The 23,933-nt window shown below is 38.6% G+C and overlaps 1 protein-coding gene across 4 annotated transcripts in view; it reads left to right on the forward strand.

The window, feature by feature from the left end:
- CSMD1 (CUB and Sushi multiple domains 1) overlaps positions 1 to 23,933 on the forward strand; it is a 1,186,669-nt gene that overhangs the window by 1,155,890 nt on the left and 6,846 nt on the right. For 2 of the 4 annotated variants that reach the window (XM_032184761.1, XM_032184765.1), the window contains 7 exons: positions 194 to 267; positions 7,834 to 7,945; positions 9,042 to 9,221; positions 14,055 to 14,099; positions 17,081 to 17,242; positions 18,282 to 18,394; positions 19,387 to 19,474. In XM_032184761.1, the coding sequence (XP_032040652.1) occupies positions 194 to 267; positions 7,834 to 7,945; positions 9,042 to 9,221; positions 14,055 to 14,099; positions 17,081 to 17,242; positions 18,282 to 18,394; positions 19,387 to 19,474 (774 nt within the window). The remainder of the gene's footprint in view (positions 1 to 193; positions 268 to 7,833; positions 7,946 to 9,041; positions 9,222 to 14,054; positions 14,100 to 17,080; positions 17,243 to 18,281; positions 18,395 to 19,386; positions 19,475 to 23,933) is intronic. The other 2 variants (XM_032184762.1, XM_032184764.1) reach the window with 2 other exon arrangements.

A 23,933-nucleotide genomic window follows, 5' to 3' on the forward strand; every position in this document is an offset into this window, starting at 1 on the left:
TGAAACAGTACTGTGATCTATCTTTGAAATGTAATTGGAAATATGAGTTTAATACATAGAAATACACAGGTGCATTAAAAAATGTGATTCTTGTCATTGCTAGACATTGATGACATGACTTAATCTTTGCAAACAATTTTAGACTAATCTTTCTATGCAATAATAATATGTCATGTTTCACATTCTATATTAGATCCAGCTCACAATGCATGTACCGACCCTGGCACTCCACATTTTGGAATACAAAACAGTTCCAGAGGTTATGAGGTAATTCTTTCTTTTATTTATTAGATTCATAAATTGAGGATGCATTTAATAACCTCAGACATATTGAATTATATGTAGGCATCATTGTCTAATGTAAACCTTTGGAAATTTCCACTAATTTTTAATAAAAGCTTAGGCTTCATTCTGAGGTGTTTTTTTTTTGTTTTTTTTTTTGTTTGTTTGTTTGTTTGTTTGTTTGTTTGTTTTAATGCAGTTTAAAGAAAGAACTTCTAACCTTGCAATATATCATGTATTCAATCCTTCAGGAGACTTCAATAGGGAGGACTATTTATAAATTGATTACCTAATATGATATGACATGATATAATTACTTTGCTTTATGATCATAATTCTTTCTTACATTGATGAATAGTCAGTAAATACCTAACAACTGAAGACCTGTCTGATCCAAAGGCCATGTAGTCCTTGAGAAAAAGTCAGAAAGAGGCTTTCTTAAACTAGCAATTTATGTTACATTTTATTCAACGTCAGAGAAGACAAAATCATTCTGTGTGGTGGATCCATGTTCTTTGTGATGAATATCCTTTTTATAATTTCCAAATTCCTCACAGGATATTAGTTTACCACGTGACAGTCATAAAAGTGACTGAGAAAATAAAAGTAGATGCAAAAATGACCAATTCACAGTTGTTATTACACTGATTAACTTAATGCCTGTAGATTCTTCAGGTACAAATATTGTGATTAGAATCTGAAATACGTGCTGCTTGGGTTTCCTGATTATTTCTGAACCTAGGACAGTGTGCCACATGGTATTATGATCAAGTTAGAAATGTTATTTAAAAAACCATATCTGTAAATCCCCATGCTTATGCCCTCCCTCTGCTGCAATTGTGCTGTCTGTCACTTCTGTAGCTGTGAGCTTCTTTCTTCACCTTCAACTCCTGCCTGGCTCACAAGTGACCAAGCACTTTTCCCCTAGCCATGTCTTGTGGCCTCACTCCCAGGATGGATCTTCTAGTAATAGGTGCAGTTGCTGCATCTTGCACTTGTACCTCTCTCTGTCATGTCTTCAAAAACAGCTCTAATCTTTGTACCTAATTTAGTCTGTTTGTTTTGTTTTGTTTTGCTTTGTTTTCCTTTCCCACTTTAATCTGCTTTATTAGTTGTCTTTGATATTTATACAAGAACTATACTGTACAGTTCATTGATCTAATTTCAGTTGAATACTTCACTTTTAGAAGCAATAGTAGGTCTTCATCTGTTCTAGACATAATCTTTATCAAAAACTTGCTTTCATTCTCAAACTCAAATAGTAATAACCATGTTAAAGTTGTGCATATAGACATTACTGTGGTTGGATCACTGCTACAAACAAGATGTAGACCTACCTTAATACTAGTGAGGTGGATTATTTTTCATTTGCATATGTAAGTATGCCAGTTTATATGACTTAACCAAATTTAATAAATTTTAACAGTCTTTCCTTATTACTAACAGGTTTGATAACAGGCAGCTGACTTTCATAGTTGTTTTTTTTTGTTTGTTTGTTTTTTTCCCAACCTACAAACATCACTTCTTGACCAATTCATCTGGTGTCCTACTTCATTTTATGACATTCCTGTTTCCCTGCCCTGTGACTATTGCAAATAGTTCCAATGTATTTTTTCTTTTCATTAAAGAATTACAAAAAGAGTAGACTGCTTTTGTTTTTACTTTTTTTTTTTCCAGTAAAATGAGAAAAAAAATATAACTCTGTTAGTTACAGAGTTATATTTTACCTATACCTTGAACCTAGACAAGATTTTTTTTTTTTCTTCATCTTTTGGATCAGCGAGGAAATATTTGCAGCTTACTGGTGTCACACTTGGTAATTTTACATGAATCAAAATGACAATCAAAACTAGCTAGACTCTATTCTACTCTCTACTAGACATGCTGTGTGTCCTTGGCAAGACAGAGAGATTAATATGCTTAAAAATAGTAATAAATAGATATGTCTACAAAGCTATGTCAATAATTTGACCTTTAACAATAGCAGTAGATTTCCCAAGACATTTCAGGAAGACCTGAAGTTACATTTGCTGAACATCTATCATGATGACAATCTATTTTTAGGTACCTAATTGTATAGTTAACTTAAGTAGCTATTTTTGAAACTAATGCCTATTTTTAATGTCCATTGAAGTCATTCACTGAATTTTGCAGTGTAGAGTAATCTGCATTTCACAGAATCACAGAATTTTTAGGTTGGAAGAGACCTCAAGATCATCGAGTCCAACCTCTGACTTAACGCTACCAGTCCCCATTAAACCATATCCCTAAGCTCTACATCTAAACGTCTTTTGAAGACTTCCAGGGATGGTGACTCCACCACTTCCCTGGGCAGCCTGTTCCAATGCCTCACAACCCTTTCAGTAAAGTTCTTCCTAACATCTAACCTAAAACTCCCCTGGTGCAACTTAAGCCCATTCCCCCTCGTCCTGTCACCAGGCACGTGGGAGAACAAACCAACACCCACCTCGCTACAGCCTCCCTTGAGGTACCCATAGAGAGCGATAAGGTTGCCCCTGAGCCTCCTCTTCTCCAGGCTGAACAAGCCCAGCTCCCTCAGCCGCTCCTCATAGGACTTGTTCTCCAGGCCCCTCACCAGCTTCGTCGCCCTTCTCTGCACCCGCTCAAGCACCTCGATGTCCTTCTTGTAGCGAGGGGCCCAAAACTGAACACAGTACTCGAGGTGCAGCCTCACCAGAGCTGAGTACAGGGGGACAATCACTTCCCTAGCCCTGCTGGTCACACTGTTCCTGATACAAGCCAGGATGCCGTTGGCCTTCTTGGCCACCTGAGCACACTGCTGGCTCATATTTAGCCGACTATCCACCATCACTCCCAGGTCCTTCTCTGCCTGGCAGCTCTCCAACCACTCATCTCCCAGCCTGTAGCTCTGCTTGGGGTTATTGCGCCCCAGGTGCAGGACCCGGCACTTGGCCTTGTTGAACTTCATGCAGTTGACCTCAGCCCATCGGTGCAGCCTATCCAGATCCTCCTGCAGAGCTTTCCTACCCTCAAGCAGATCGACACACGCACCTAACTTGGTGTCATCTGCAAACTTACTGAGGGTGCACTCGATGCCCTCGTCCAGATCATCGATGAAGATATTAAAGAGGACCGGCCCCAGCACCGAGCCCTGGGGGATGCCACTAGTGACTGGCCTCCAACTGGACTTGATTCCATTTACCACGACTCTTTGGGCCCGGCTATCCAGCCAGTTTCTAACCCAACGAAGCATACGTCAGTCCAAGCCACCAGCAGACAGTTTCTTGAGGAGAATGCTGTGGGAGACGGTGTCAAAAGCCTTGCTGAAGCCAAGGTAGACCACATCCACAGCCTTTCCCTTGTCCACCCAGCGCGTCACTTTGTCATAGAAGGAGATCAGGTTCGTCAAACATGACCTGCCTTTCATAAACCCATGCTGACTGGGCCGTATTGCCTGCTTGCCCTGCAAGTGCCACGTGATGACTCTCAGGAGGATCTGCTCCATGAGCTTCCCTGGCACTGAGGTCAAACTGACAGGCCTGTAGTTTCCCGGGTCTGCCCTCCTGCCCTTCTTGTAGATGGGCGTCACATTTGCTAGCCGCCAGTCAACTGGGACCTCCCCCGATCACCAGGACTGCTGATAAATGATGGATAGTGGCTTGGCCAGCTCCTCTGCCAGTTCTCTCAGTACCCTTGTGTGGATCCCATCCGGCCCCATCGACTTGTGCACATCTAAGTGCCGTAGCAGGTCACCAACGAGTTCTTCATGGATAGTGAGGGCCACATCCTGCTCCCCATCCCCTTCCACCAGCTCAGGGTACTGAGTATCCAGAGAACAACCGGTATTGCCGCTAAAGACTGAGGCAAAGAAGGCATTGAGCACCTCCGCCTTTTCCTCATCTCTTGTAACTAAGTTACCCCCCGCATCCAGTAAAGGACGGAGATTCTCCTTAGTCCTTCTTTTTGTGTTGTTGTATTTATAGAAACGTTTTTTGTTATCTTTAACGGCAGTAGCCAGATTGAGCTCCAGATGAGCTTTGGCCTTCCTAATTTTGTCCCTGCACAGCCTCGCTACATCCTTAAAGTCCTCCCTAGTGGCCTGCCCACTTTTCCAAAGATTATAAACCCTCTTTTTTCTCCTAAGATCAAGCCACAATTCTGTGTTGAGCCAGGCTGGTCTTCTTCCCCGCCAGCTCGTCTTTGGGCACGTGGGGACAGACCGTTCCTGCGCCATTAAGATTTCCCTCTTGAAGAGCGCCCAGCCTTCCTGGACCCCTCTGCCCTTCAGAACTGCCTCCCAAGGGACTCCACCAACCAGTGTCCTGAGCAGCTCAAAGTCAGCCCTCCGAAAGTCCAATACAGCAGTTTTACTGGTCCCCTTCCTGGCCTCGCCAAGAATAGTGAACTCCACCAGTTCGTGGTCACTCTGCCAAAGACAGCTCCCGACAATTACATCCTCCACCAGTCCTTCTCTGTTTGTGAAGAGAAGGTCTAGCGGGGCACCACCCCGGTAGGTTCACTAACCAGCTGCGTCAGGAAGCTATCTTCCACGCTCTCCAGAAACCTCCTAGACTGCTTTCTCAGGGCTGTGTTGTGCTTCCAGGATATGTCAGGGAAGTTGAAGTCCCCCACGAGTACAAGAGATGACGATTTTGCAACTTCTGTCAGCTGCCTGTAGAATTCCTCATCCGTCTCCTCATCCTGGTTCGGCGGTCTATAGCAGACCCCGACCAGGACACTAGCCTTGTTGTCCCTGCCGATCCTAACCCAAAGGGACTCGACCTTGTCATTCCCAGCCTCGAGTCCTACAACCTCGAAAGACTCGAAATATAGAGAGCCACACCACCACCCCTTCTGTGCTGCCTGTCCCTTCTAAAGAGCTTATAGCCAGGCATTGCAGTACTCCAGTCATGAGACTGGTCCCACCACGTCTCCGTGATGGCAACCAAGTCGTAGCCTGCCTGCTGCACGATGGCTTCCAGCTCCTCCTGTTTGTTACCCATGCTGCGTGCATTGGTGTAGATGCACTTCAGCTGGGCCATTGCCTTATCCTCCGGCCTTGCCATCATTCCCCCTGGCACAGCCCCAACAATCCTAGCTTCAGCCCCATCCCCCTTCCTACGTAGTTTAAAGCCCTCTCAATGAGCCCTGCCAGCTCCTGGCCCCGGATCCTTTTTCCCCTAAAAGATAGGGGCCCGTCTGTGGCCATCAGGCCAGGTGCTGAGTAAAGTGCCCCATGATCAAAAAACCCAAGATTTCTGCGTTGGCACCAGCCCCGGAGCCACGTGTTTAACAGGTGGGCTTTCCGTGTCCTCTCTGAACCCCTCCCTGCCACCGTAGGGATGGATGAAAACACCACCTGCACTCCCACTCCATCCACTAACCGACCCAGCCCCCTAAAGTCTCTTTTCACAGCCTTCAGGCTTCTCTCTTCAATGTTGTCACTGCCTGCCTGGACTATCAAAAGAGGGTAATAGTCAGAGGGGCGTACCAGGTTGGGAAGCTTCCTGGCAACGTCCCTGACCCTGGCCCCAGGGAGGCAGCAGACTTCCCTATAGGTAGGGTCAGGCCGACAAATAGGGCCCTCTGTTCCCCTAAGAATCGAGTCTCCAACAACAATAACCCTTTCTTGGTGGAGGCAGTCCTGAGGCGTGGAGTCGACCTCCTCGCCCTAGGCATCCTCCTGGGAACACTTGCTACCTCTTCCTCAGCTACTGGTCTGTCGAGCTCCAGGGCCTCAAACCTGTTGTGTAAGGGCACCTGGGAATGCGGGGCCGGAAGGGGAGGGCGTCGCCTGCGATGTCGAGCAGGGACCTGTTTCCATTCCTCCTCAGCTCCCAGATCCCCTCCCTCTGCCCGATGGCTACAGGGCAGGGGGTCCACCCCCATTTGAGGAGTCTCACCTTGGTACCTCTCCTTGAGGCCCTGCAGGGAGTTACTCCAGAAGTCTATCTCTCGCTCACACTCCCTGATGGCCCTCAACCTCTCCACCTCCTCCTTGAGCTCCGCCACCATGCGGACCAGGTCATCCACCTGCTCGCACCTCACGCACGCAGTTTCTCTGCCTCCCGCCGATGGCAGCAACAGGCTCAGACACTCCCTGCATCCGGTGACCTGAACTGCGGCATTTTTTAACGGGTAGTCGGTCTGGGTGTGTACCGACTTCCTGGAGAGCGCACCGTGCCTGGTGGAGACCATTATCGCCTAGCTATGGCTGTTGTTAAGGATGTGTTGTTTGTGTGTAGGGGGAGCGCTCTGCCCTTCCTGCGCGCCCTGCCTGCGCGAACTGCCGCGCTAACTGCCGTGCCACTCCCTTCTGATGCGCCACGCCCTGTTTGCCCGCCCTGTTTGCCCCGCTCCTGGTTGCTCGCGCTCCCTAGGGGCAGCTTTTGAACAGCTGGGGAGGGGGCGCTGCTGGCTCCGCCTTCGCCTTGTCAGCCTCCCTCACGAGGGCTGCTGGGTCCTGGCGGCTCCCTCAAGTAGGCTCGATGCCGGAAAAATTAGCCTTGCCTGGCCTGATCCCCCGCTCCACTGCAGAACGTGTCTGCCCCGGAGCCGATTGCCTCGGCAAATGGCCAATCGCCTCGGCAAATGGCGATCGCCTCGGCAAATGGCGATTTATATACCTGCAAGCTATTTTACTGTTATGCACTGATTAGTACTTTTGCAGCTTGCTTGCATTTATCTGTGTGATGTTAATTTATTGATAAATTGTATAATTACAGATAATATTAACTTTTGTTGTTGTTGTTTCACCTTATCATAAGTATTGACAAAGTATTTTATGGAAAACTAGAGCAATGTCTTACTGGTCAGCCCCACATCCTCAAATGTCTTGGGCTGCAGTAGCATCCTGGTTACTTTTGTCAATGCCATCAATAATTCCATTATATTATGAAACGCCTTCCTTCATCACTTTCACATTTTTATTCAGATTTCATGCTTTTCTTTCCTCAAAACATGCCTAAGTAGAGTTTTCATAGTTATTTTTCTTCTGGAAAGGTCATATCACAGTTGACCATAGAAAGGCTTCCAAACCATTTCTTTGCGAGTTGAACATCTCTAGTAAAACTTACGTACTTAATAGTGTCAAATACAATGTAAAGAATTGTGACCTGGAGTTTTCTGGAATTTAGTTGTGGATGCAACTGTTCCTTGCATTTTTTTTTTCCTTTTTTCCCTTAAAAATAATTTTAATGAAGTCACACAATGAGAAACCTTTAAAACAGACTTAATCGTCAAGTTAAATTGAATATATTCAGTGATATACAGAGAGATACATCTCTGTCATTTAGTTTGTTTCTGTTACACTAGCAAAGTAATAAACTGAAATGCATGTCTTGTTCTTTTCCATGCACACAGCCTTGTCAATATTTTTCAACATACTGCTTTCAAATAAGGTTATGGAAGATGAGTTACTCGAGATTTTCATCTCATGCAAAAACTTAAATACTGTAAACAGAGGACACTTTTTGAAAAAAAAAATTCTCTGCTAGTTTATCACAGTCTTGATATCTATCTATAGATGATGGATACCTTTTTCATCTAATATTCTGTTTTGATCCTTAGGTTGGGAGCACAGTCTTTTTCAGATGCAGGAAAGGTTATCATATTCAGGGATCTACCACCCGTTCTTGTCTTGCTAACTTAACTTGGAGTGGCATACAGTCTGAATGTATTCGTAAGTCTGTTTTCTTATCTGAGTTTGTATGCTGTGCAATTTTGAAAGAGCTACAGGCTGATGCATGTGTAAATTCTTAGTAAATAGTATGTTACAAAAAAGTCAAATTTATTTAACTGTATTCTTTTTTTCTTTCTATTCTAAGAACAAAGATGTATTCAGAATATTACTTTGAAGAAAGATTTTTCAGATAATATTTTCTTCTTGAGGTTCACAGCAATTTAATTAGAAATACTTATACAAATATTATCGTATTATGATACAATAGTATTATTATTATACAATAATTTTTATTCAGAAAAGTTTTCCTCATTAACCCACTGCATTAGTTGCTTTAAGTTAATATACTTTTTTTGTGTGTATGCTGGATAATTAGTGAACAGGCACCTGAAATATGCATGGGACTATTCTGTTGGCTAGATATCATAAATTATAAACAACTTAACAAAATTCAGCTTTTCTGGGTTATGTGTGGATATATAAATGATTACTGCATTTATGTCTTTATGGACGTTGAACAACTACTGTATTAAAATACACTCATCTAAGCTAAAAATATTTAATGAGAATGACCTTAGATTCTTATCCTATTTAAAATTAACTTCGTATTGTTGTAAATTAATGCACTGGAGCACAGAGGAAGAAGCCTACTGAGCAACAGTATCTGTTATAATCAGTGTACTATGATAAAGCCTTCCTATGGAACTTTTATGTCATTTGAAATTTATAATGAATTTATTTAACACAGTAACCACTCTAATTTTCAAGACTCTTTAAAATGGCAGTGATGCTTGAAGCTGTGACAGTACAAAAATTCACAGGACATATGCAATAGCACATGCTTCTCTTCATTGTAACAGTTTTCAGTCTTGCTATCATGATTTAATTTTGCGCAAGAATATCTGATAGTATCATTTCCATCTTCCCACACTAAAAAAGCATACACATAGAGTATAGTAACATTTCTAAAAGGTGTACAAGCTTACGGAATAAAAGGGAGTAAGTTGGCATGCGTGCATTTGTTTTAAATTTAATACACTAATCCTATGGACACTGTTTGCCACCACTTTTTCTAACTCTTAAAAACCTTTTGCAGCTCATGCTTGTAGGCAGCCAGAGACACCGGCACATGTAGATGTGAAAGCAATAGATCTTCCTACTTTAGGATATACTTTGGTGTATACCTGTCAGCCAGGATTTTTTCTTGCTGGTGGATCAGAACATCGGACATGTAAACCAGATATGAAATGGACAGGAAAATCTCCTATTTGTAAAAGTAAGTCATTACATGAGTGATATATTGTCCTCTACTCGGTCAGATTTCGTTATCTGTGACATTTTTATTTTCTATAATAGGATCAAATATTTCACGATTACTATTTAAAAATGCATATGACACAACAGAATAATAGAATCCTAGAATGGCTTGGGTTGGAAGGGACATCAAAGACCATCTAGCTCCAACACCCCTGCCATGGGCAGAGATGCCACCCACTAGATCAGGTTGCCCAGGGCCCCATCCAACATGGCCTTGAACACCTCCAGGGATGGGGCATCCACAACTTCTCTGGCAATCTGTTCCAGTGCCTCACCACCCTCTGAGTGAAGAACTTCCTCCTAACATCTAACCTAAATCTACCCTCTTTCAGTTTAAAACCATTTCCTCTTGTCCTATTGTTATCTGTCCAAGTAAGAAGTCACACTCCATTTTTTTTATAACCCCCCTTTTAAGTACTGAAAAGCCACAAGGAGGTCTCCCGGGAGCCTTCTCTTCTCCAAGCTGAACATCCACAGCTCTCTCAGTATTTCTTCATACAAGAAGTGCTCCAGCCCTCTGATCATCTTCGTGGCCTTCATCTGGACCCACTCTAACAGGTCCATATCTTTCCTGTGCTGGGGGACCCAGAGCTGGACTCAGCACTCAAAGTGGGACCTCACAAGGGCAGAGCAGAGGGGGCAATCACCTCCCTTGCCCTGCTGGCTCTCCTCTGTTGATGCAGCCCGGGATGCAGTTGGCCTTCTGGGCTGCAAGCATACACTGCTGGCTCATGTTGAGCTTTTCATCCACCAGAACCCCCAAGTCCTTCTCTGCAGGGCTGCTCTCGGTGAGTTCTTCTCCCAGTCTGTCCTTATGTCATTGCCCTGACCCAGGTGCAGCACCTTGCACTTGGACTTGTTGAACCTCACTCAGTTCTCTTGGGCCCACTCAAGCTTGTCCAGGTTCCTCTGAATGGCATCTCTTCCTTCTTTAATATCAACTGCACAGCTCAGCTTGTGACATCTGCAGACTTGCTTGAGGGTGCACTAGATTCCTCCAAATCGTTGAAAAAGATACTAAACAGCACTGGTCCCAAGACAGACTCCTGAGGGACACCACTCATCACTGGCCTCCACCTGGATATAGAGCCATTGACCACAACTCTTCTGGCTGCAGCCATCAAGCCAATTCCTTATCAACCAAATGGCCCACCTTTCAATACATCTCTCTCCAACTTAGAGATCAGGATCTCAAAGCCTTACAGAAGTCCAGGTAGATGACATCGGTCAATCTTCCCTTATTGACTGATGCAGTCACTCCATCATAGGAGGCCACCAGATTGGTCAGGCAGGATTTATCTTTGGTAAAACCATGCTAGTTGTCTTGGATCACCTTGTCTTGCATGTGTATTAACCTTGCTTTCAGGAGGATCTCTTCCACAGTCGCTTACCAGTTCATAGCCCCCATGTCTTTTCTACCTTTTGTAAAAATGGGAGTGATGTTTCCTTTTTTCCTGTCACTGGGGACTTCACCTGACTGCCTTGATGTTGCAAATGTGTTGGGAGAATGTCTTGGTAACTACATCAGCCAGTTTCCTCAGGGCCCAGGGATGCATGGCATTGGGACCTATAGACTCGTACCTGTTCAGTTTCATCAGGTTGTCTTATACCTGCTCTTTGCTTACACTGGAAGGGACTTTGTTCCCCCACTCAAGAGACATGGGAAGCCTGACTGGCAGTGAAGACTGTGGCAAATAAGTTGTTGATTACCTCAGCCGTCCCCATGTCTGTTGTTTTGTGTTTTCCCTTCTTATTTATCAGAGGGGGTACATTCTCCTTGGCTTTTGTTTTTTTCTGGCCAATGCACCTATAGAAGCCCTTCTTGTTTTTCTTTGCATCCCTTGCCAAGTTTAATTCCATCTGTGCCTTGGCTTTCCTGATCCCATCTCTGCACGTCTTGACAGCATCTCTGTACTCTTCCTAGGCCACATGTTTTTGCTCCCACTAACTGTGCATTTCCTTCTTGTGCCTCAGTTTGACCAACAGGTTCTTGCTCAGCCATGTTGGTTTCTGCCTTCGCTGCTTGATTTCTTACATGTGGGGATGGAGAGCTATTCCACTCTAAGAACAGTACCCTAAAAGAGCTGCCAGCTCTGAGCAGTTCCTCTGTCCCTAAGGACAATATCCCAGGGGATCACATCCACCAGGTCTTTAAACAGCTGGAAGTTCACTCTTTGAAAGTTTGGGGTCTTGACTTTTCATAGAACCATAGAGTGGCTTGGGTTAGAAGGAACCTCAAAAATCACCTAGTTCCAACCCCTCTGCCATAGGCAGGGATGCTGCCCACTAGATCAGGTTGCTCAGGGTCTCATCTAACCTGGTCTTGAACACCTCTAAAGACATTTCTCTTTGCCAGGCCACATTCCTCAAGATCATGAACTCAACCAAGGCATGGTTGCTACAACCCAGACTGCCCCTCATCTCCAAGTCTTTAATGAGTTCCTCCACACTGGTGAGCACTAGGTCCAGTAACACTTATCCTCTGGTTAGTTTGTGTAATCCTGGACCAGGAAGTTATCCTTGACACAATCCAGGAGTCTGCTAGATTGCTTATGGCCTGCTATGTAGCTTTTCTAGCAGACATCTGGGTGGTTGAAACCCCCATCAGGATGAGAGCCTGTGAGCATGTTGCTTCTTGTAGCTGAAACAAGAAGGTCTTGTCAGGTGGCCTGTAGTAGACCCCAACCACAAGGTGTCCTTACTGGACATCTTACTGGTCTGGTCCTTAACTTTTACCCACAAGCTCTCAACCTGTCTGTGGCTGTTTCTGAGAGGCAGCTCTTTTGCAATCTATCCATGTCTTAACATAGAGGGCAACACCTCTGCATCTCCTTCCCTTGATTGCAGTGTTCCAGTTGTGTGATTTGTCCAAATATGTTTCTGTTATAGCAATTAGGTCATAGTTTTCTGATTGCATTGTGGCTTCTAACTCCTCCTGCTCGTTTCCTATGCTGTGTGCACTACTGTAGAGGCATTTCAGCTGGGATATTGACTGTATCACCTTTTTAGAGTAGCCCTTCCTAATTCCTTTCTGACAATTCACAGATATTTTCCTGTTGCTTCCTAAAGTGTTTCTGTTCCCTGTTTCTTTTCCGTTACTCAGAGGTACATCCTCTTCTCCCACTAAATCTACTTCAAAGCTTTGCTAATAAGCTTGCTGCCCAGAAAGAGTGTTTACTTTATGAAATGTTTTTTACCTTATGTTACGTTATGTTATGAAATGTTTTTTTTACCAATAGTTTAAAAAGTCAAAGTAAACATAGCATCTGGAGCTCATGGAGGAAGACATAGGAGTATATGTATGTAAATGCACAGGCACACATACATAAGTTTATTCCTTAAAAGCAAACAAAAAAAAATAATATAAAGTATTACTTTTAACTGTATTCTTCCTAATCTTTTTGGCATAGTTTTAAAGAGTATTTCAATGTGTTCAGTGTTTAATGCATGATTTTCTGTGAAAAGTATTTCACAGGAGTTGACTTTTAGATTCATTCAGGTGTGATTTTTGTCTAAGAGAAACTTCTAAAATAGAAATGAACAACATATTTTAAAATTAAAAAAAATCTTTGCACCAGGTTTCACTTTTATTTACAGCCATATAAATTTCATATTGTTTTGCTAAAATAACTCTAAGTATGTAATTGTGAGGGCTAAATTTGGCCTTTACATGTGAATAAACATGGCTATACATACCCAATACATAGAAATAAACAAACAAACAAACAACAACAACAATAAACATTTAGAATATGAGCAAAGTAAAAAACAATCAGATACATGGGAAAGATGCAAGCAACACATTTAATTCTAACGTGTCAAAGAACTCTAAATAGATTTGAGGGCTGAACAGTATTTTATTTTTCTTAAAGGTATGGTTAAACTTTCTTTGTTTCAACATTGAGAAGTATGATCTACCCATAAAAAATTATCTTACTGTAGATCCATAAAGGATGATTTTTCAGGGGTAATATATAATTAATACAGTGAGATAAAAGATAGATGTTTTTTGTTGATTTTTTAAGAAAATGCAGAAAAGGTTTCTATAAACTAATACAATTTTTCTTCGCATGCAGTCTTTAGGTATGATTTTTTATGTACCTCACATTTTTATGCTATTTTAGCACTTAATCAGTCTAATCATTGAATTTCTGCTACTAAAGAAAAAACATACAAAAAAAAAGAAAACAACAAACCAAACCAAACACAAACCATGCAAGACAGAATCTACTACTAGACACGAGTTGTTTTTTTAAATGACCAACAATATGAGGCCAGAACCTTAGGTGCCATCAAAGAATTTAACTCTGCGGAGTGCACTAGAAGTACAGAAAAATATACCAGTTGTGATTCTTTCCCATGATATCTGATACTGTCATTTTAATCTAGCTATCTGGCTTTTGCTGGTTTGTGTCATAAATGTATCAACCTTTATTAACACAGTTTTAATTATATTTAATATATTATGAGTAATTATATACAGTATTTGTCCCCCCTATAAGGCTCTCTTTTATAGCACTGATATAAAATTATAGGCCTAAGTGTATAAAATAATTGGCTAACCAGACAACTTTTCACACTAAAAATGTTGTTTTCCTAAATTATTTTCTGATGGCTTTCATTTAAGTGTAAAGGTTTGAACATGTAAAGTATTCAAGACTTCAGTTATTTCTGTTTTAAATATAACTTTATTGGATAAGGGATAATTGCAACAATCAGGCATTGTTTTAACATTCTATTAAAAAATATCAAATATGTTCATGAAAATGATAATTTGTCTTTTTACTTGTAGGTAAAGGAGTCAGAGAAGTTAATGAAACAATAACTAAAACTCCAGGTTTGTATACAAGAAGAGTTTTAGATTTAAATAAATTAAACTGATTCACACCTTAGGTTGCTATGGATGATAAAACTATTACCAGTATTTAACTTAGGTATTTTATAACTAATTTCAAAGGAATATAAATGTTGAAGTCACTCATGATAAGTACCATGTTAAACCTACTCTATGAATTTATTTCCAAAACAAAATTTTAATAGTTTCTACAATACTAATTCTGTGAACCGCACAAAAAAAATTGTCAAGCCAAAAGCATAAAGCATGTATAAGAAGTAGATTTGAAGGAGTTTTATATCAGAGAGATTGCTATAATGGAGAGCCTTATGAGCATAGACTACAATTTTAAGGGTTGGATTCAAAGTTCTGTCTTTTACATTTTTCTTGACCTTCATTTCATAGGTATTCTAAGTCAGGTTTTCCCAAATGGTATGGGCCATATGTGTGCAGTCAACTTTGTCCTCCTGCCACTGACAAAATATTGAAAAAATATTGAAATACCTCTGATAATTCCTTTTTGTAGATCTTTTCATGTTCAGTCATTTTTAGAAGAAGAGACCTATTGTTTTTTACCAATTTAACTATAAGCAGATTTTTTACCAAATAAATTAGCTTGCAACTGTATATTCTGAATTTTAGCAAATGTCAGGGAAAACAAGATGAATGCTTAACAGTCACAGCAATTCATGGAAGGACTCTATAGAATAGAAGGGATAAAAAGGTATTTCTGCTAATAATTAACCTTCCTAGTGATATTATTAGTGAGCGTGTCAGGTGAAATCTGAAATGAGTTCTTTTCAAATACATCACTTCTGTAGACTTGCAGCAATTCAGGGGGTAATGTGCATTCATTATAATTAATATACCATCTTAATTTATTATAGGATTCTCATCACCACACTGCTAAGGTATGCATTAATCTGATACCACATAGGTTTTGAAGTTCAATGCCAAATTAAATTATAGACCAAGTCAAATACATTCACTATGCAGAGCATCAGTGTTAGTTCACACCATATCATGTCCCTTATGACCAATTTTGATAAATAATTAATTGATCATACAAATAATGGTGATTAGAGAATTGAATCTGTGTAATAAAAGTCAGTAATTAACAAAAGCATTTTTTTTAAATATATTTTTTTTAAACTATTTTTTTAAAAAAACAAGTCTGCACTGTTATTATGTCTTTTAAAATTGTGAATTCTGTTAAGTATAGAATACTGTATTTTGGAGCATTTTCTTTACCTTGTTATCTTGTGTTTTGGTAGAATTTTATTTATTGCTATCTATATTTTATGGGATGAAACTACTATTTGTCAACTACAATTTTTGTAACAGAATAAATTAATGTTGTCATTTTCAATCTTCAGATGTCTGAATAGAAATGATATTGTTTATTAAATTACTATTTTTTCTAGTTATAGTTTTTATAAGAAATAGTAATACCATTTTAACAGTACTGTAAATTGTAATAGAATATAAATTGCAAATAATGAGTTCTCACAATACCCATGTATGTATTTAGCAACTATAATATTGTGTATGATTCCTATGGTTCTCACCGCTTTGTATAGCCTTTGCAAAAATTGTTAGGAAGCTGTTTTAATTAGTAGCTATGGATTTTCCCATTCCTTATGTTTGGAGGATAATCTGCAGTTGGTGTAGAGTTCATATAATAACCACAAAGTTAATTTTACTAATTCTACATTTCTATATTGTGTGGGAAAGGCGGACATTGTAAGGGCTGGACAGAATTGAGTCAGAGCCACTAAGATGCCTCAGCAGCTTCTATGGGACAAAGATTAACACCTATTATGGGCAGTTAAAATAGTCAAAGATACTAGACATTGAAGATGTTAAATGTGGAAACAGAAGTGTGGTGTCAGCTCCTTTATAACAGTCTTATAACAGGTACTAACCTGTCAGAACTGTAACAAGTAATACTAGATGTTCACCTTCACAGGGATAAATTCAGATACATTTTAATTAACAGCAAATAAAAGACCAATAAAAATAATTTTAACATTTTTTAAATATCAGATTTCAAATTTACTGTAAGTAACTATTGTAGGAAAGCAATGAGAAATATCTAGGAAAAAAAAAAAAAAAAGAGTCTACAAGATACTTTACAAAATTAATATGTTCTCAGGAAATATATTATCTTTAAGTATTGTGAGATCCCAATTGAAATTTAAGCAATAATGCATGGAGAAAAGGTGTGGAGAAAAGACAGATAAAAACTTGTGCTAAGCTGTATCTGGAATTCAGTGAAAACAGTAGAATGTTATACACAGCGCTGTTTTGTTCATGAAACAAGTAGAGTGGCCTAAGAGTGTCTCCTTCCAGGAATCCCTGACTTGAAAATATTCTTCCCCCTTCTTCATCATATCCTAAAGCTACGGGTCTTTAAGGGTAGAGTCCATCATTTTTCATAGTCTTTGGGACATTGACTGAAGCACTCAAGCTATGAAGTGTGAGGTTATTTAAAAACATATTGTGATGGACAGGTATGATATAGGATAGGCAATTGTGTTGAAAGATCATTAGATATATTGTTCTAACAATTGTTAATTTTTTACTGTAATACCTCCTTAGAATAGCAGAATGATGCTGTGACAGAGAAACTGAAGAATGTAAGTGTCTAGAAAGATTGCTACTTTGTTGTAATTTTCTTCTCTTCTCTTCTCTTCTCTTCTCTTCTCTTCTCTTCTCTTCTCTTCTCTTCTCTTCTCTTCTCTTCTCTTCTCTTCTCTTCTCTTCTCTTCTCTTCTCTTCTCTTCTCTTCTCTTCTCTTCTCTTCTCTTCTCTTCTCTTCTCTTCTCTTCTCTTCTCTTCTCTTCTCTTCTCTTCTCTTCTCTTCTCTTCTCTTCTCTTCTCTTCTCTTCTCTTCTCTTCTCTTCTCTTCTCTTCTCTTCTCTTCTCTTCTCTTCTCTTCTCTTCTCTTCTCTTCTCTTCTCTTCTCTATTCTTCCACTTTAGTTCCTTCAGATGTATTTTTTATAAATTCACTGTGGAAAGGGTTTTATGAATATTTAGGAAAAAGACAGCCTGCTACTCTGACTGTTGATTGGTTCAATACTACAAGCAGCAAAGTAAATGCTACATTCACTGAAGCATCCAACATACAACTCAAACTATCAGGTAGGCTCAGAATTCAATGTTATAAAATCTGTCCTTTTTTCATTTGTTTGTTTTTCTCTTGATCAGTTTTGTTTTATTTTCTCTTGAACAGGAAGCAAAAAACTTTGTTTTCACTAAAAAACCTTTTTCTGCTTATTTTCCAAAAGGGAAGGTGCTAACAGTCACTTTACCATGTATTTCAGTTATTTTTATGTAGTTACCCACCTATTTTTCCCATTACATTTCAATTTCATTCCTATTCATTTCATTTCCATTACATTTACATTGGTTGTTTTTTGTTTGTTCATTTTTTGTTTGTTTTTATTAATCTCAGACTGGTGGGTAGCATTGACCTTTTAAACTCACAGGTGATTCTGTGATATGCAAAGTGTATGTAGCATTTTAAGAACTGTAACACTGAAAAGATCCATTATTCAACAATGATCTGCTTTAAACAATATCTGCTTTAAAATATGGTCTTGATAATGGCATGACATACAATAGTATGTAGTAAATTATGCATACCTTTTAATCAACATTGTATATTCCTTTCTTCAAATCTGACACCGTGATGTTCTGATCTAGTCTCTGATCATAGTTATATTTGACATGGCTACCTTACAGCAGATTTTCTTTCACTTAAGCACTGTTATTTACTGGAGTAATATAACGTTGTGTTGTCAGTAAAATCCAAATTTTTCCAGTTCTAACTGACAATTTTATCTTAGCAGGGAAGTAATTCTCTGTGTATTCAGAATTACTGAAATAGTGCATGAAAAGACAGATATTCATGGTCATTTATGTATAAAATCTAACAGTATAAAAACATCTTTGCATTTTGTTACCAATTATAGTATGGACAAAGGGCAAAAGATAAATGAAATTAGATCCTGTTATTACAGCAATGTAAACTCTTATTTTATCCAAGTTTTAAAATTATGTTCTTACATGTTCTTTACAAAATATTTTACTTCTAAAGCAATGTACTTGGCTTTGAAATGATATTTGAATAAAATAGTTCAAAAATTGTTTAAAAGGCATGTGTCGTTTATATTAATAGGTGTTTACAAGAAAGAAGAAGCCCATTTGCTATTGAAAATTTTTCAGATTAAAGGACAAAGTGATATTTTTGTAAGCAAGTTTGAAAATGACAACTGGGCACTAGATGGTTATGTAAGTAACCAGATTACTATATCTTGCTGAGTTTAAATTTTAAAGTAATTTGTGATTTCCTATATAACTCTAAACATTTTTTGTATTATAAATATTGAATACAGCACAGTAGGTGTCAGTGTAGAAACCACATTATTTTTCTTTTCCGAATTATGTATATAATCTTCTATCTCCCACACTCCCATTAGCATTTTTAGCTTACTAAGTGGAAAGTGGAGTGAATCAGCATATTATGCTATGTTTTTGCCTTGTATAGTTATACGTGAGTGGGAATTTTACCTTTATTTGTTTGTTAAATAGTTCACTGTCAGAAAAATTAAAAGTTAAAAGAACTCTCACCTTAAGAAGGGATACATAAGGGAAGTTCTTCACAGAAAGTGAGAATGAACAATATTGCATTAGAAATAGCAGCTGTTTTCCTATATTGAGAAGTAGTATAGGTTTGGCACATATTCAGTCAATCTCAGGAAAACTATTTACACAATAATTTTTCAGCATAAAGAAGAGTAAATATGTAGTACCTTAACAGACTATTTTATTTGACTTAGAATTTTCACCTGAAGGATTTTTTTTTATTGTCTCAATATTTCTTAAACGTTGATTCTTAGAGTTGTGATTTAATCTTGAAGAAAAAGAGTTATTTTCCTCTTTGCGGTTTTCTTTTGTGCCTCAGGATGCTGTCTATGGGAAATATTTTAAAGACTGACAGCTTCATCTGTACATTTAACAAAATCTGTAAATATCAATTAAAGAATGTTCAAACCCAGCATTTACATCAGATGTTTTAAAGTCATTCCAAGTGTTATTTTAAAATTGTAACAGTGATGCAAACTTTCAATGATTAATGTTCTATAAACATAATCACTAAGGAAGTGAAAAAAATATATCTGTAAAAACTTCATATAACTAAATCAGAAAAAAAGGGTTAAGTATTCTTATTTATTTATATCAGAAATAAATTTTATGTTTTCTTCTTCCTCAACCTACTCTAGGTGTCATCAGGGCTTGAAAGAGGTGTTTTCACCTATCAAGGTGACATACATGGAAAAGACTTTGGAAAATTTATGCTCCAAAGACAAGGTAAATGCATTCATAGAGCTTTAGGATATATATTTGGGGGTTTTGCAAGAGCCAGTTCAACAAATGACTCCCATCAGCTTTCTAGCTGAAGCAAGCATGTTTATTTCATGCCATTGCTATTATAAAATATACAGTGCATATTTTAAATCTGCAGTTCAAATACCAAGTTCATTCTGCTTAATATGTTACTATCTCATCTTTTGTAGCATAGCTACCTAATGAAATGAATACAGAATGTTCCTAAAGAGCCATTGCAACTGATTCCTTTTCTGTGTACACTTTATATAATAAAAAAAAAATAATGCATGTCACACAATGCAAAGCCTTTTTCTGCTCAAATGTATAAATTGCAATCAGAATCACAAAGGAAATTAAAAGGGAAGATTTGACACTGATTTTAACATTCATTAGGAAACTGCTTATTTCTGGTGGGGGTACTTTTCAGAATATGTATGTATTTAGACAGAATTCCACTTCACCGTCAAAAATATGAAATGTATGACTGAGGTATATATTCAAACACTACTCCAGCAGCTGCTGATAAACTAGTTATTTTTACTTAAAAAATAATTTTGTCATAAAAGCTACTTAAGTATTTACTCATGAAATATTTGCTTATTAAATAGTTTTGAAAAATACCAGACATGGACATTTGCATTTCCTGATCCTGGAATATGATGTTTACAGCGTAGTATATACACAGCAAAGTACTGGGCTTGCATGGAGAGACAGCCCAGCTAGTATGTCAATAGCAGAGAGTATCTACATTTTATAAATTGCCTCAGTTCCATTAACTTCATTGGTACTGTACCCAATGCCTTTTACAGTTCTGCCAAAACTCCCTTGTATTTCTACACTCTATTAACTGCTGTGATATCAGTTACCCTAAGGATTTGCTCATGTTGGCCACCTCTTAAAGTGCTATATATACGTTTAATCACAAGGGGAAAAGATCTTACTCTTCAGTTTCTCAGCCTAAGAACTGCCAGTTTTTGAAGCTGAATATTATTTCAGTCTTAAGAGTAAACTCTTATGTGTGACAGATTATCTGTCTGCCTGTGTTTTGGTATAATCCTTATCATCATAATGTCTAAGCTGCTTTTTCTTTCTGATTTTAACAAGCACACTGTAAAAATAGAGCACCAAGATTTGCTCAAGCATGCATCTTATTTAATAGGCTTTGATACTCTATGACTGATTTTTTTTTTCTATCTCAAAACAGTGGGGATATGGGTTGTTGGATTTTGTTTTGTTTTTTCTTTTTCTTTTTACTTGACCCTGGCCAGAAAAGATATCACTACTTCTCCAGCTACCTAAGAAAAGTTTGGAGCCATTTGTTTTAGCATTGAAATCATGGAGATAAAGGAAGAACAAGCAGAATGACAATTCAGCAGTTACAGTATTCTCTGATAGCTGTATTCTGTGATGGTAGAAAATGTATCACTGCTGAGAGTTGTAATATGAGAGCTCAGTTTGTATTTTCCAAAGGCTAGTAAGGAGCTGTAGTGTTACTGTTACATGTATTCCTATGCTGAGGGATTCTTTTCATCTTTGACATCTCAGAAGTGAGATTTCTGTAATTGCAGATACTCTCCATTAAAGGATAATGGATTTCTTTATGTGCTAATTAAATAGGCACTGATTGTCTATAGGTTCTACACTGAAAAACCAATAGCTAAAACAAAACAGCAAATTTCAGGTCAGTAAAGGTCGTAACATTTGTCCATAAGCTCTCAAATTCAATGATAACTTTTTTTTTTTTTTTTTTTTTTTTTTTGGTGTGTGGTGTGTGTGTGTGTTTGGTTTGGTTTTGTTTTGTTTTTAATTTATTATGTTCATGAATATTCTGCTGAGGTAATGATCTCATCTGTTCTCCAGCTGAAGACTTATAATATTTCAATTTCTTCCGGAAGTTAAACTATTTGCTGCCTTTACACTAAGCCATAAGTATGCATAAAATATGCAGGCACTGTTGCATAAATAATATAATATGAAATTTGTCACCTGAAAGCATACTTAAAAGAACAGCATTTGCCAAGAAATACTTGGTTGAATGTGAAAGTCCAATGTGTTTGATGAAGGTTTCCTTATCACACAATACTAGAGGAAGACTAGGCTCAGTGGATAGGCTCAGTCTTAGAACTTTATGACATGAAAATTGAAAGAACTTTAGTTTCTAAGTACTGTTTATCCTCTTTCAGAAGCAATTCTATTTGCTTGTAGCTTTAGAGAATAACCTAAAAGGCAAAGATATTTCTGTTATCAGTCTACCAACAGAACTAGAACTATATCTGAGCCTGCTTAAAATGCCTAAGTTCCAACATTAAATGACTTAACCTGTTTTGCCAAATAAAACATCAATATGGTGGGCTTTTTATTTGATTTTTTATGTTCTAAAATCCTGGCCTATAAAGACTGCTGCTGGTTTCTGCTTCTGTAACTGCCAAGTGCCTGTGCGTCACCTCTAGAGTTCTAGAAGATTGATGTTCTAAAATCTTGGCCTTGTTCATTCCAATTAGGATTATCATAGAATCTTAGAATTGTCTAGGTTGTAAAAGACCTTCAGGATCATCAATTTCAACCATCAACCTGACCTACTGAGTCTCATCACTAAACCATGTTCCTTAGTGCCACATCCACACATCTCTTAAATACGTAGGGAATAGGGACTCTACCTTTGCTCTGATCACCCTTCTCCAGAAAGAAATTCTTAATAATATCCAGTGTAAACTTCCTCTGGCACAACTTGAGACCATTGCCTCACGTCCTATCAATTGCCACATGAGAAAAGAGAACAACATCCTCCTTACTACAACCTCCTTTCAGGTACTGTTAGAGAGCAATGAAGTCTTCCCTCAGCCTCCTCTTTTCCAGACTAAACAACCCCCGTTCCATCAGTGCTCCTCACAAGTCTTGTCTTCTAGTCCCTTCACCAGCTTTGTTGCTCTTCTCTGCACACACTCAAGCAACTCAATATCTTTTTTGTAATGAGAGGCCCCAAACTGAATACAGCATTCAAGTCTTACCAGCGCTATGTAGAAAGGGAACAATTTCTTCCCTAGTTGTGATGGCCACACTGTTTTAGATGTAGGCCAGGATGCTGTTGGCCCTCTTGATCACCTGAGCACACTGCTGGCTCATATTCAACCAGCTATCAACCAGTACCCATGGGTCTTTTTCTGCCAGGCGGCTTTCCAGCCACTCTTTACCAAGCCCATAAAGCTGCATGGGGTTGTTGTGACCCAAGTGCAAGACCCAGCAGATAGCCCTGTAGAATGTCATGGAATTGGATGTGGCCCATAGATCCAGCCTATCCAGCTCCCTCTGCAAAGCTTTCCTAGCAGATCAGCAGCCCCACCTAACTTGGTATCATCTGCATTACTAAGGGAGCACTCAGTCCCTTCATCCATGTCATTTCAAAGTTTCTTCCAAGTACTTTTTAGCTTGTTTAGATTGAGCTAACAAATGTTGACAAGTAATATGCAATATGAATAATTAATTTATCTGTAATATATTAGATCAATGGGTGTGAATTTCATTTCTTGAAAATGGTCTATGATCATTGAACATCATTAGAGAAGATGTGGATTTGAAATTTCACTCTATAAAGGTGTTACCCTTCCTTTCCATATCACTTTGCACAACTTTCAAAATTCACAATAAGACTCTACATCTAAACAGGATACTCAGAATTTGAGAATACATAACAGTTATACATTAGCAAATGCACAAAAAAATAGCTAAGACTAATTAACTATGAAACTATATATTAATATGCTCCTCACACCCAACAAAGTACCAAAGAAGTCTGCTGTTCAACAGTTATCAGCTAGGTGAAGACAGTCTCTGTTTCTCCTTGGAACAAGTTTACCCTCAAGGGCAGTGAGTTGCTTTCCATGTCAGCATTTTATTCTCTTTAATCCTTGAGCTGCTAGCCATCTTTGTCTCAGATATAGCTCTTCTAATTGTAATTCTACTTTTCTTATCTTGCATGGCTTTAGCTGTCACACTCACACTTCAAGAGCTGTTTTCTTAGTTAGTGAGCCATGTTGTAGTGATCAAAGCCATGTTGTAGTGATGGCAGACAGCAGAAACCTGTAGCTGAGGGTTACACAGAAAAAGCATTTGAAAGTTCTAAATAACAATAAGTAAAGGATCGTAATGAGTATTTTCTTACAAAAATATTTTTTTCTAGTACACATAAATGAGTAACAGCTTGCATGGTAAGGACTTCATTGTATGATATCAAAATCTGAACTTTACCTGACTGCTGCTGTTTTTAGGAGGCTAAAGAAACTCCTGTCATTCTGTGAAATGATTAAAAGACATTTATAATCTTACAGAATATCTCTTGATTGAATAATGTTTCCTGGTGACAAAGTATGTCTTCTTAATTAAAAGAAAACTCAACTATTTTCTGCATTAATTTTCTCTTGGCTGTAAGCAAAGCAATATATGT

Source organism: Aythya fuligula, chromosome 3, assembly GCF_009819795.1.
Source record: "Aythya fuligula isolate bAytFul2 chromosome 3, bAytFul2.pri, whole genome shotgun sequence".
In the NCBI taxonomy this organism is placed as follows: domain Eukaryota; kingdom Metazoa; phylum Chordata; class Aves; order Anseriformes; family Anatidae; genus Aythya; species Aythya fuligula.